This window comes from Erinaceus europaeus, chromosome 21 (assembly GCF_950295315.1).
Source record: "Erinaceus europaeus chromosome 21, mEriEur2.1, whole genome shotgun sequence".
NCBI classification, from domain to species: domain Eukaryota; kingdom Metazoa; phylum Chordata; class Mammalia; order Eulipotyphla; family Erinaceidae; genus Erinaceus; species Erinaceus europaeus.
Genome location: NC_080182.1, coordinates 16451295 through 16465224, shown reverse-complemented (window position 1 = coordinate 16465224; position 13930 = coordinate 16451295). Strand labels below are relative to the sequence as shown.

Below are 13930 nucleotides of genomic sequence, written 5' to 3'. Positions count from 1 at the left end.
TGGATCAACAGGGGTCATCATTAAAGTATGCCAGTCTCTTGCCCTTATTCAGCTTTTGCAGTACTTACTTTGATAAGGTTATAAGGATAATAGGAAGTAGGTAAGGAGGGTATCTAGGTCTAAGTAGAAACTATTTCATTAGAAATTTTATGGTGTCTTTTTAGGTCTTTGTACTTTCTCTCTATCTTTTTTCATTAGGAATACAGTTTTTCACCACTCGCATCACCAAAGGTCTGGGCTCCAATCCTCACCTCCTTAGATAACCACTATAGTTCTCCTTCAGTCTTAGATATCGGTTGACTTCCCCCCTCACATCTGTATGTTCAATTCTTTATATTCCACATATGAGTGAAACCATTCTGCAGTTGTGCTTTGCCTTCTTACTTCAATAAGTATCATCTTCTTCAGTTCCATCCATTATATTCCAAAGGCCACAATACCATCCTTTTTTTTTTTTAATTGCTGATTTAACCTGGGACCTCAGAGACTCAGGCATGAAAGTTTTTTGCATAATCATTATGTTGTCTTCCCAGCCCCAGTATAAACTTAAAAAATATTCATTTATTTGAACAGAAAGTGAAAGATGAGGGGAAAATGAGAGAGAGAGAGAGAGAGAGAGAGAGAGAGAGAGATTTGTAGCACTGTTTCACTGATTGATAAGCATCCCCCCCCCCGGAGGTGGGAGTTTGAACCTGATTGCTTGTGTGTGGTAATGTATGTGCCCAACCACATGCCCCTCTGCCCAGCTCCACCAATATAAGCTTTTTAACTTGAGAATTTCTAAAGATTTGTCCTGAGCAGATTGTTCAATAGAAATTTCTGCAATGATGCAATCTTCTATATATATATATTTATTTAGTTATTTAATATTTTATTTAACTAGAGCACTGTTAAATTTTGGTTTATGTTGGTGCCAGGGGTTGAACCTCAGACCTCCAGAACCTCAGGCATGAAAGATAGTATAACTATTAATCTATCTTCCTGCTGTGGGATCTCCTATATCTGTGCCATCCAATTTGTTGCTAATAGGTACTTGAAATGTGAGTAATGTGATTGTAACTATGAGTTTATTTATAATTTTATTATTTATTTATCATCAGGGTTATCACTGGGGTTTGATGTCTACCCAACTCCATCACCATTTTTTAATGTATTTATTCATTATTGGATAGAGACAAATTGAGAGAGGAGGGAGAGATAGATAGATAGGTAGGTAGGTAGGTAGGTAGGTAGGTAGGTAGATAGATAGATAGATAGAGACCTGTAGCCCTGCTTCACCACTCCTGAAGCTTTCCCCCCACAGGTGGGGATTAAGAGCTTGAACCTGTGTCCTTGCATGCTGTAATGCATGTGTCACTGCTGGGCCCTTCCACCACCATTATCCACCAGACTTTTCTTTCCCTTTCTTGTTTCTTCTCTTTCTTTTCTTTTCTTTTCTTTCTTTTTTTTTTTGTCAGAGGATTAGAGACAGAGAGAGAGAAAGAGAGGAAGAGGCAGAGAGGGTACTCCCTAGAAAAAAGACACTGTTGTACAAGAATGAGCATACTTTTATTTTTCTGTCCCCTCATTAGCATTTATGTCCCAGTGTTATTAGGATTCATATTTATCAGGCTTAGAAGTTCTAAGTTATTTCCAGTGCTGAGGAGTCCGCTCAGTGTTAGAGCCCCGCTTTGGATTTCTATGTTTACAACCCCAGAAGCATCCAATTCCATCCTTGGCACCACTGTATGTAAAAAGTAAATGATGTTCTAGTCCCCTCTTATTCTGTTTCTCATAAAAATAAATAAATAAATTAAGTGAGGTTTTAAATAAAGAAGCAATGTTAAATCTCAGAAGAGAATCTTATCCCTGTCCAGTTTCTCTCCACCATAATAACTATGTGGTAGAATGTTGACTGTGGCCATTATTTTCAATGAGTACAAAATGATTTTATGTCTAGAAAAATGCTCTGTGGAGATTCAATATCATGATGTAGATGGATTTTAAATATAACCGTGCTGCAATGCATTTTTTTAGTACCTATCACTATGGATATAAATATGGATATTTGAGAGGCTTACTTTTAAGGATTTTGATTAAATCAAAATGCTCTAGTATTAATTTGAAACCAAATATAAAAATAAATATATTTTGGGAGGCTGAAATGAAGCTGCAAACAGTTCGTACAGTAATATGCTGCAGTGTGTGTGTGTGTGTGTGTGCGTGTGTGTGTGTGTGTGTGTGTGTGTGTGTGTGTGTATGTGTGTGTTTGTTTAAACATTTTGCCAGAGGGGGCAGTCTTGTCGTATTTTATCTTTCTCTCCTCTTGTACTGGAAAGCTATGCACATACTCTGAGAGAAACAGCATAGAATTGCCAAGTAATGTTTTAGATATATGACACAAAGTGTATTGAAAATGTGTGTGTGGGGGCAGGTGGTGGCGTACCTGGTTAAGTGCACTCATTACAGTGTGCAAGGACCCGGGTTCAAGCCCCTGGTCCCCACCTGCAGGGGGAAAGCTTCATGAGTGGTGAAGCAGGGCTGCAGTTGTATCTCTGTCTTTCCCACTTCCTCCCTCCCCCTCCCTTCTCAATTTCTCTCTGTCTCTATTCAATAATAAATAAAGATATATATATAAGAAAATGTGACCTGATTAAAAAAAACTTAAAAAAGCTAAAATCTACTCATTTTGAATTTTCCCTTCCCTTCCCTTCCCTTCCCTTCCCTTCCCTTCCCTTCCCTTCCCTTCCCTTCCCTTCCCTCCCCTCCCCTCCCCTCCCCTCCCCTCCCCTCCCCTCCCCTCCCCTCCCCTCCCCTCCCCTCCCCTCCCCTCCCCTCCCCTCCTATACTCTCCCCTCCCCTCCTCCCTCCTATTCTCCTCTCCCCTCCCCTTCTCTCACCCCTCCTCCTCTCCCCTCCCTTCCTCTTCTCTCTCTTTCCTTTCTTCCTTTTATAATGAGATAGACCAGAGAGTGATGATGAGAGATATAGAGAGGGAAAACAAATTAACACTATATTATAGTATGGAATTCTTGCTACTTCCATGTGGTACTGGGGAATGAACCCAGAGCCTCATGTATGAAAGGATATAAATTCACATAGGTGAATATGCAGATATATAGATGGATGGATAGCTATACATATGTATTTATATCTATATATAAATATATATAAAGCTACAGATAGTGATGGGAGATTGTCTCAGCAGGTAGATTGCAGGACTTGCATGCGTGAAACTTCAGGAGCTATCTTCAGCTAAGGTACCTTCTTGGCCACTCCTACCTGTTCTTTAGTTCTCTTATCACAGGTATAAATTCACATCTCTACCATGGGTCCTTAAGGTTCAGTGCATGGTTTCTGATGCATTATAATGGTGCTGGGGATTGAACCTGGAACCTTTTGTGCCTCAGGCAAGAAAGCCTTCTTTTTAATATTTATTTATTTCCTTTTATTGCTCTTGTTGTTTTATTGTTGTAGTTATTGTTGTCATTGTTGTTGGATAGGACAGAGAGATATGGAGATAGGAGAGGAAGACAGAAAGGAGGAGAGAAAGATAGACATCTGCAGACCTGCTTCACCGCCTGTGAAGTGACTCCCCTGCAGGTGGGGAGCCGGGGAGGCAAGAAAATCTTTTAGCATAACCACTATGCTGTCATTAAAACCTACTTTTGTTTGTTTGTTTGTTTTTGTTTTTGTAGCACCTGGATATCACACATATATAATTTCACCAGTTCTGGGCTGACTTTCTTAAAATTCTTTTTTACTTCAGATAGAGAGAAACAGATGAAGAGACAGAGGGAGCAAGAGACACCACAATGCTAGAACTTTCCTTGGTGCTCTGGATGCTCCCATGTGCTGCTGGAGCTCAAACCACGTCCATGCACATGGGAGGACACATACCCTGCTGGGGGAGCTGCCCCTCAACCTCACTGGATGCCATCTTGTTTTCAGTATCTTGCCCATTAACTGAAAGATGGTGGAATCTTACTGTATAATCTTTTGGACAAATGACTTTCTCAGTAAATCAGTAGACAGTTTCAAAAGCCAGTTAAGGCACTTGAAAACTTTATAAAGAATAAAAATCAAAACTTCTTGTACTTGCATGAGGGTCTGCTATGATGAAGACAGGGATTGGTAGATTGTTCCATTCTTAAAGATATTTTGGAGACTCCTTATGAGGACATAGACCCACTATGTTTTATAGGAAGAGGGAGGGCCTGGGTTCCTGAAACTCTTAGTCTGTAGTCACAGAATGAGAAGAAACAAGGGTTGTTGAGTGAGCTAGTGAGAAGAGGCGAAGTTTTCAAGCTCAGGAAATGGGGAAGATGAAATGCCATCTGTTGTTTTTCACATCTCAGAGGACTGTGAATAATGAGCTTGGACTGGGGTGTGAAGAGGTGGGTGCTTTGCAGGGCTGGGGATGAAGTCTTAGACAAAGCCAAAGCCAAGCTTTCTGGTTTGCCTATAAACTTGGGAGTTGCTGGCACATATGTGATGAGTGAAATTTCCCTGTGGAGAGGGTCTAGAAGCACTACCCTTCTGTGCAATATTTCAAAGTATTCTCATCTGCTGTCATGTTGTTGGAACAACCCTGTACAAAAGATAAGGTGTGTTTTACAGGTACTTTTTGAGTAAACAGAATAATAGAATGATATTTCAATACCACACAGATAGGGTATTACAGAGCAAGAATTTAGACACTTGATCAAAGAGCACACACATTTCTCATTTGAAGGTTGACAGCTGCAGTCTATGGTCTTTAGCATTTCCTGTACCAGTTGTTCTATCAAAGGAGAGGTTATTTTGCTCTATTTTTTTGTATTATTTGCTTCATGTAAATGCTTTCTGTTGTCATTTTGTAAATTCTATTGTAGCACATGAGTGCTTTTATGACTACAGTTTTTGAAATGCAACCTTTTCCTCTCCTCCAAATATGATCACAAATGAGGAAAGAATAATAGAAACATAACTGCTACTACAGAATCTTCCAAAAGGCCAAACAATATAATCTTTCACTCTCTTTAAGAATATTTCTGAACCATCTGTGTTTTTGCAGCCATCTGTCCAAGTTTCTGCCATTATCTAAATCAACTGGAATGAATAGATGCATTCTAAATGCCACTCCTTAGTTTTTGCCTCTGAGAGCCAATGGCAGTTTTATTAAAAACAAAATAATTCTACGAAGCATTAAGACTAAAATGCTAATTTAAGATCGTACGTTGGTTATGTTCCATGTGTACTAAACTTACAGTGAACCACTACAAGTATTGAAATACACTATACTATTCCTAGCAGCTGCTTCCAATCCATAATAGAGAAGCAGAAATGTTTTGGCAAGCTATCTTGTTTGTGGATACTCCTTTTTTATTTTATTTTTTATTTATAAAAAGGAAAGATTAAAAAAAACACAGGATAAGAAGGGTACAACTCCACACATTCCACACCAGCAGAACTCTGTATCCCCTCCCCTCTCCTGATAGCTTTCCTATTCTTTATCCCTCTTGGAGTATGGACCCAGGGTCATTATAGGATGCAGAAGACGAAGGTCTGGCGTCTATAATTGCTTCTCTGCTGAACATGGGCATTGGCAGGTCGATCCATACTCCCAGCCTGTCTCTCTCTTTCCCTAGTGGGGAAGGGCTCTGGGGAAGCAGGGCTCCAGGACACATTGGTGGGGTTGTCTGTCCAAGGAAGTCTGGTTGGCATCGTGGTAGCATCTGGAATCTGGTGGCTGAAAAGTGAGATAACATATAAAGCCAAATAAGTTGTTGACTAATCATGAATCTAAAGGCTGGAATAGTGCAGATGAAGAGTTGGGCGGTCCCTGCTTTGTATATAACTAGTAGGCCTATTTTAGTTATATTCCAAAGGGCATGTTCCATGTAACTTAATCTCCTAATATTTCCCTTTGAGAGGACTGAGTGGATAAATGGATGAATGGATAGATAGATCAATAGATATACATACCTATATGCATCTATCTATCTATCTATCTATGCAAAGTCATACACTATAAATCTACAGGGATAACACAGTGTCCTTGCTCTCAAGAGCCTCAATGTTTGTTTTTTTTTTTTTTTTTGCTTATTTGTTTTTGTTATCCCTAGAACTTTACTGGACTGGGTTGACTTTTTCAGATAGAAAGAGATAGTCAGGAAGACAGAGAGAGGGAGAGACATCGCAGCAGCAAAGCTTCCACCATGTGTATAGCACCTCCCATGTGGTGTATCTGGACTGGGCTCTTGACAAAGTGAGCACCTTCCCCGATGAGCTATCTCACAGGCCCTCTCACTGATCTTGCATACTGCTTAGGAAGGAATGACAAACTCTAAACATATATACTCATACCATGAATTAAATATATTTAAAAAAAAATTGAATTAATTGGGGGCTGGGTGGTGGCGCACTGGGTTAAGCGCACATGGCGCAAAGTGCAAGGACCAGCATTAGGATCCAGGTTCAAGCCAGTTGCTCTCCACCTGCAGGGGAGTCGATTCACAGGGGAGCAATGAAGCAGGTCTGCAGGTAGCTATCTTTCTCTCCCCTTCTCTGTCTTCACCTCCTCTCTCGATTTCTCTGTGTCCTATCCAACAACAACAATGACAACAATAATAACAACAACCAAATGGGGAAATGGCCTCCAGGAGCAGTGGATTTGTATAGTGCAGGTACCAAGCCCCATAGATAACCATGGAGGCAAAAAAATAAATAAAAATAAAAAAATTGGAAAGATAGATCATTGGGTAGGACATGAACCTTGGCATATATATACATCCTGAATTTGAGCCCTGGTACCACATAACAAGTGTCACAGCAGCTGGAGAAACTTCTTTGTTACAGTGCTTTTTCTCCCTTTTTCTCTGTTTCTCTATCTGAATGAGTAAACAGCCAGAAAGCTGTGAAGTTGCATATGTCGATCAGAACTCTGTAATAAATTAATAAATCAGTCTTGTATTTTTGGCATAGACCCCACTTAGGCATTATGTATTCTTATTTTTATGTCTCTTGATTTCATTTTCTTACATTTTGTGGGCATTGTTATCTCTTTTCAGTATTTTTTTTTATATAATGTCCTTTTTTATGGCTTTGGTATTATGGTAGTGATGCTTATAAAATTAATTGGGAAGTGTTATTTCTGTTATTATCTGGTAGAGGTTGTGCATAATTCATATTTATTCCGAGAATGTTTGGTTTGATTTTTCCAGGAGATGATCACATACTTTTCTGTTCTTAGCAGTATTGTGTTTTGATAAGGGTTTTGGACTTCAGGATTGAACAATCCCAAGTTCATGTCTGACTGTTAGACAGTGGGTGGTTGTGTGGCAGTCCAGGAGGTGATAAGAGTGGCTAGAGTGCTAAACTTGCAGGCATGAGGTCCCAGGTTTGATCCCCAGCATCACATGTATGAGAATGATTCACAAGTTCAATCTCTCTCTTAAATATTTTATTTATCTATTAGTGAGAAAGATAGGAAGAGAGAGAAAGACACAGGTATCATTAAAGTATGTCAGTCTCTTGCCCTTATTCACTATCAGGGCACCCCATCAGCTGGGGCACTAGTCAGGGAGTCCTGAGATTCCCAAACAGACATGATGGGCCTAGACCTCGAATAAATCCCTGTTTACATTGTTACTGGTCATCTCTATCAAGAACAACACAATAGACCCCATTGTGGGGCCCCATAGGACCTTGCCCTCAATGTGGGTCAACAACGGTAGAGAATGTTCCATCCTCCAAAGGGAAGATGGACAACATACTCTATCTTCCACCTGAGGAAGATGGGTCCTGATATTGGGGCAGCTTGGAACATTCCTACTCATGACCACAGAATGTGAGCTCATATCTACAGGGATGCAGAGGTCACATAGGCTCCCAAGCTGAATATGGGCCCCAGGTCAGATCAAATTGATGGGGTTTACAGTCAACAATATTTATACACCTTCCCCATATTTGGGAGCCACTCTCTTCCCTGATTCAGCTTTCTGGTCCTTTTCCCATCCATGACATCATCTCCCCAGACAATAACTTGGATCCACTTGCATATCAGATGTCAGGCTCAGGAAAACAAACAAACAAAAAACTAGTAGAGTCATGGGCCCTTTAGAATATAACTAAAATAGGATTACTATCTACAGAGCGGAGACCCCCAAATCTTCATCTGCAATATTCCAACCTCTAGGTTCATGATAAGTCAACCATTTGTTTGGCTTTATCTCTTCTTTCAGCCACCAGGTTCCAGATGCTACCATGATGCCAACCGGACTTTCCTGGGCAGACACCCCCACCAATTTGTCCTCAGAGCTCTTCCCCACTAGGGAAAGAGAGAGACAGGCTGGGAGTATGGATTGATCTGTTAATGCCCACGTACAGCAGGGAAGCAATTACAGAAGCCAGACCTTCCATCTTCTGCACCCCATAATGACCCTGGGTCCATACTCCCAGAGGGTTAAAGAATTGGAAAGTGGGGCTGGGTGGTACCACAACATGTTAAGCGCACATGGCGCAAAGCGCACCTATCGGCATAAGGATCCCAGTTTGAGCCCCCAGCTCCCCACCTGCAGGGGGTGAGAGCAAGAGCTCCCCATTTTGAGAGTTCCTCCATCTTAGAGTCTTACTTTAGAAGTAAAAGACAGTAAGAGTTGAGAAGCAAGCTGACCTCTCCCCCAGGAACACCTGAGTCATCTGGGCAGCCACAGATGACTTGTTTGAACTTATAAGAATGATATTGCAAAATAAGTGTTTATATGACTGTTTGGATTTTTGAAATACCCACTCAACTTTACCAGCTCATTTTGCTTATGTCTACCTGCTCTGCTGAATAAAAGACTGACACCACAGGCAGAGATTAGAACGTACTGTTTAGATAAAGATGTAATGTGTAATTTGTGCCCTTTTCTTTGCTCAAGATATTGCTCAGGATGTGATGTGTAACTGTTTTCCTTAGATGAAATGTACTTCCTGCTTGTGTAACCCTGCTTGTGTAACCCCCATCCCTTGAGAGTATAAAGCAGTGAGTCTCGGAGTTACTTGGTGTTCCTAGCCCAGGGAGAGGTCCCAGCTAGTGAACCCTTAGCCTTCTTGGAGAAGCTCAGTTCCCCTGTGTGTCTTGTGTGTCTGTGTGAATAAATCTTTGAACATTCCTAGCCCAGGGAGCCATCCTGGCTAGTGAACTCTCAGCCTTCTTGGAGAAGCTGAGTTCCCCTGTATAAGTGAGATTCTGTGTGTGCTTGTGTGAACAAGTCTTTTCAAACATTGTTACTCTGTCCATATCTATCTTGGATTGCGGTCAGGCTTGGTCAGTGGCTTCCTAACGGGAGTTGCTTCACAGGTGGTGAAACAGGTCTGCAGCTCTCTTTCTCTCCCTCTCTCTACTTTTGACTGCTCTCTCCATTTCTCTCTGTTTATCCAGCAACAATGATGGCAATGACAACAAAGGCAACAACAATAATAACAACAACAATAAACAAGGGCAACAAAAGGGGAAAAATATCCTCCAGGAGCAGTGGATTTTGTAGTGCAGGCAATGAGTCCCAGCAATAACTCTGGAATCAAAAAAAAAAAATAGGAAAGCTATCAGGGGATAGGATGGGATATGGAGTTCTGGTGGTGGAAATTGTGTGGAGTTGTACCCCTCTTATCCTATGGTTTTTGTCAGTGTTTCCTTTTTAAACTAACTAACTAACTAACTAACTAACGAAATAAATAAATAAATAAAAAGAATCAGATATCACTCTGGTACATGTACTGCCAAATTTTGAACTCCAGACCTTATGCTTGAGAATCCAATGCTTTATCTGTTATGCCACCTCCGGGACCCCTTCAATCTCTCTTGTTAGTAAAACTTAAAAAAAAAAAAAGGAAGGCTGGCAGGTGGTACTGCAGTGGGTTGAGTGCACGTGGTGGAAAGAGCAAGGACCTGAGTAAGGATCCTGGTTCCAGCTTCCGGCTCCCCGGACTGGAGGGGAGTCACTTCACAAGCGGTGAAGCAGGTCTGCAAGTGTCTATCTTTCTGTCCCCCTCTCTGTCGTCCCATCCTCTCTCCATTTCTCTATCCTATCCAACAACGACGACAATAATAATAACTACAACAATAAAATAACAAGGGCAACAAAAGGGAATAAATAAATAAATAAAATATAAAAAAAGGAAAAGGTTACTTAAAAAAAGTGACTTGCAGACTATATAATGATATACATGATCTGTTTTACATATGTTGTAATTCACTTACATATGCTAATTTATTCAGATTTTACTGTTACACTGCCCTGTTTACCACTCCCTGTGGTATCTGAATTCTTATATTAGAGAGAAGAAAATTGTAAAGAATGATTAAATTTTCCAGGGATGACTAAGTAGCTCATAGTGGAGTCAGGATTTGAATTGATGTGGTGTAATTCCAGAGTCTGCCTTTAAACACTAGTCTGCACTGACTTTAAAAATAACTTCCAGAGCTGTTAAAGAATTCTAAATTAGGCAATATAGGGAGCATTTAAATTTATGTTCCTTCAAGGTTATAGTTGGGTAATTAGTTACCATTATTAATAACACAAATTAGTATTATTCTGATATCAGTATTACTTTAGAATATTTTCAGTCTGAAAGAATTTTAGAATAGATAATCAAATACCTTATTAAAGTTCACTGCAGTGTAACTCTATATTTATTTGGTGCACTTTAAAAAGTGATAGGGCGGGAGTCGGGCAGTAGCACAGCAGGTTAAGCACAGGTGGCGCAAAGCCGAAGACCCGGCATAAGGATCCTGGATTGAGCCCCCAGATCCCCACCTGCAGGGGAGTCAGTTCACAAGCTGTGAAGCAGGTCTGCAGGTGTGTCTCTTTCTCTCCCTCTCTCTGTCTACCTCTCCTCTCTCCATTTCTCTCTGTCCTATCCAACAACTATTACATCAGTAATAACTACAACAATAAAAATAACAAGGGCAACAAAAGGAAATAAATACATATTTTAAAAAAAAGTGATAGGGCTAGCAAAATTGTTTGCTTAACTAGTGCACTGCTTTGCTATGCGCATGACCCAGGTTTGAGCCTGGCCCCCCATACTGGAGGACTGCTATCAAGGACTGCACTGTAGTCTTTCACTCTTTCTGCCTCCTCTGTCTCTGTCTTTACAATGACACTGTAAACATCGAGTGTTAGGAACCCTAGCTGGAATTATTTTCCTTTTCAGCGTCATCTTTTCTGTGCAAATTTGGTATCTAATCCTGTTGAAATGTTCATAAATCTGCACAGTGAGACTATAAAGAATATGTCTTTACTAAGTTCTAAGTTACTGAGTGGTTTAGAAGAAGTATCTTTGAGTCGGCAAGTTAGCTCTCCAGTTAGAACATGCTTCTTGCCTTGTGGGTAGCTCAGGTTCAAGCCACAGAACCACATGCCATGTGAGTGCCAAGGCATCAGGGGCAGCTCTGGTGCTGTGGTATCTGCCCCCTTTCTCTTTCCATTTCCCTATCTGAAAGAAAAATTCAGGTCAAATTATGTGTGAATAAGGACCCACCTACACACATGCCCATATAAACAAAGATAAAGTATATTTTTTCAAATAATTTACTAGGGCAGTAATGGTTCACAGTGAAGTAAGAAAAATTCAGGTCAAATTATGTATGAATAAGGACCCACCTATACACATGCCCATATAAACAAAAGTAAAGTATGTTTTTTCAAATCATTTTACTAGGGCAGTAATGGTTCACAGTGAAGTAAGAAAAATTCAGGTCAAAATATGTATGAATAAGGGCCCACCTACACACATGCCCATATAAACAAAAATAAAGTATATTTTTCCAAATCATTTACTTGGGCAATAATGGTTCACAGTGAAGTTGTTGGCACACAAGTATAATTTCTCATTCCTAGTCATAGGTGTTTGCTAAACACTATCATTACCCAACTTAGGTTTGCCTGTTTGTTTATTTATTTATTTTACCAGTCCCATCACATGTGTCCCCATCCCCACTTCCATAGATAACCACTACAGTTCTCCCATAACCTTGAAAATAGGTTAATTTTTTTCTCACATGTGTATATGTGAAAAGATGGTAGGTCTCTTTCCACCATCATGCACCAGGATCCCAGCACTGTCTTCACTCCCTCTCATCCCCTCCTCCCCCAGAGTTCTTTGTAAAAGTCAGTTTTAATTGTGGTAACAGTGGTTTGTATCTTCATATAGGTTTCAGGTGTACAGCATTATAATGCCATGGCTGTAGACATTACACTGTGGTAACCACCGAAACCCAGCTTCCGCTCAGCACCATGCAGTTGATCCCCTTTACTCATTTCATCCAACCTGTAACCCTTGTCCCCTCTGAACCACTACTTTGTTTTCTGTACCTAAGAGTTTCAAAAAATTGTTAGTGTGTTTTATTTGTTTCCTATTACACAAATGAATGACATGATAGGATAATTGTCTTTTTTCCTATATGACTTATTTTGCCTAGCATAATATTCTCCAGGGTGATTCATGTTGTCTCAGCTGGTAGGGTTTCATTCTTTTATGATGGAGTAGTATTTCACTGTAATACATGGAGAGACATGCATCTTAAAGTTAGGGATATATTCTGAGAAGTATATGTTTAAGTGATTTTATGATTACTGGAACATCACAGAGAGTACTTAAAACCTAGATGGTATAGTCTCTTGTATACCTAGGCTATGTATAGGGACCACGATTGTATACTGATCTGTTGATGAGTATTCATTTCCATTTGGTCAGAGAAGGTGGTGACTGCAATGCTCCTCCCCATACCCGCTCCCCCCCCAAAAAAAAAAAAAAACTAGATTCATCTTCTATTTGAAAATTATAAAATTAACCTAAAAAGTAGAACCACACACAGTAGATAATAATCATCAGATACTTTGCCTTATATTCAGTCAAAAAGACTTGTGTTGGGGGGCCAGGCGGTGATGCACCTGATTAAGCACACACATTTCAGTGCACAAGGTCCTAGGTTCAGGCCCCTGGTTCCCACCTGCGGGGGGGGGGATGCTTCATGAGTGAGGCAGAGCTGCAGGTATCTCCCTGTCTCTCTCCCTCTCTATCTCCCTCTCCCCATGCAATTTCTCTCTGTCTTTATCCAATAATAAATTAAAAAATCTTAAATAAAGACTTGAATTGTTTTTAAATATAAACCTAATCACGTCAAAATATGTAACAAAGTGATGTAATATTATATGTAGACATTTAATTGAGGTTGGCAGTGGGTACATGGGCTATTTTGAGGGTGAGAGAAAAAATTTATTTTATGAATTGTAATAGTTTTGTGCAGAATGTTACAAAGGTAAGGAAAATGCTAATTCTGGGAAAACATAATAACATTGCTTTGTTTTGTGAATTGCAGCTGACTTTGGCCTGGCAAAGCAAAAACAAGAAAACAGTAAACTCACATCTGTTGTTGGAACAATCCTTTATTCCTGGTAAGGACAATTATATATAACTCTCAATCATTATTATTAACTGGGTTAGCAATTCATTTCCTCATCTGGCATTTCCCTTTTGACATTTCTTCCTTTTTTCCCCCTGCTTATGACAAGCATGCTAACTTTTTATTATTTATTATTTTTTGTTAGAGATTCAATATTAATTTACAAAATTACATGTCAACAGGGGTGTAATTCCACACTGTTCCCACCACCAGAGTTCTGAATCCCCAATCCCTCCACTGCAGTTCACCGCAGTTCTCCCAAGGTTGCAGACGTGGGTTGATTATCTCTACAGCTATCTGTCTACATTTGTACATAATTGCCCCCTTTTTCTTCCAGGTCCAACCCTCTTTTCCCCTCCAAGCCACATATAACCCTAATTACTACATCCAATTATCTCTCCCCTTTTCGTCCTCTCTTTCTGGACCTGAAGTTCAGAGTATCTTGTCCTCTTCCTCTTATCACTTCTCTCCTATTACGAATTAGAGTTGTTTTGGGGTGCAAAAGGTAGGAATTCT

At 40.1% G+C, this 13930-nt stretch overlaps 1 protein-coding gene across 7 annotated transcripts in view; it reads left to right on the top strand.

Annotated features, from left to right (window-relative positions):
- Window positions 1-13930, top strand: part of NEK10 (NIMA related kinase 10) — a 189548-nt gene that overhangs the window by 34921 nt on the left and 140697 nt on the right. For all 7 annotated transcript variants that reach the window (XM_060180452.1, XM_060180448.1, XM_060180447.1 and 4 more), the window contains exon 14: window positions 13331-13406. In XM_060180452.1, coding sequence (XP_060036435.1) covers window positions 13331-13406 — 76 coding nt within the window. The remainder of the gene's footprint in view (window positions 1-13330; window positions 13407-13930) is intronic.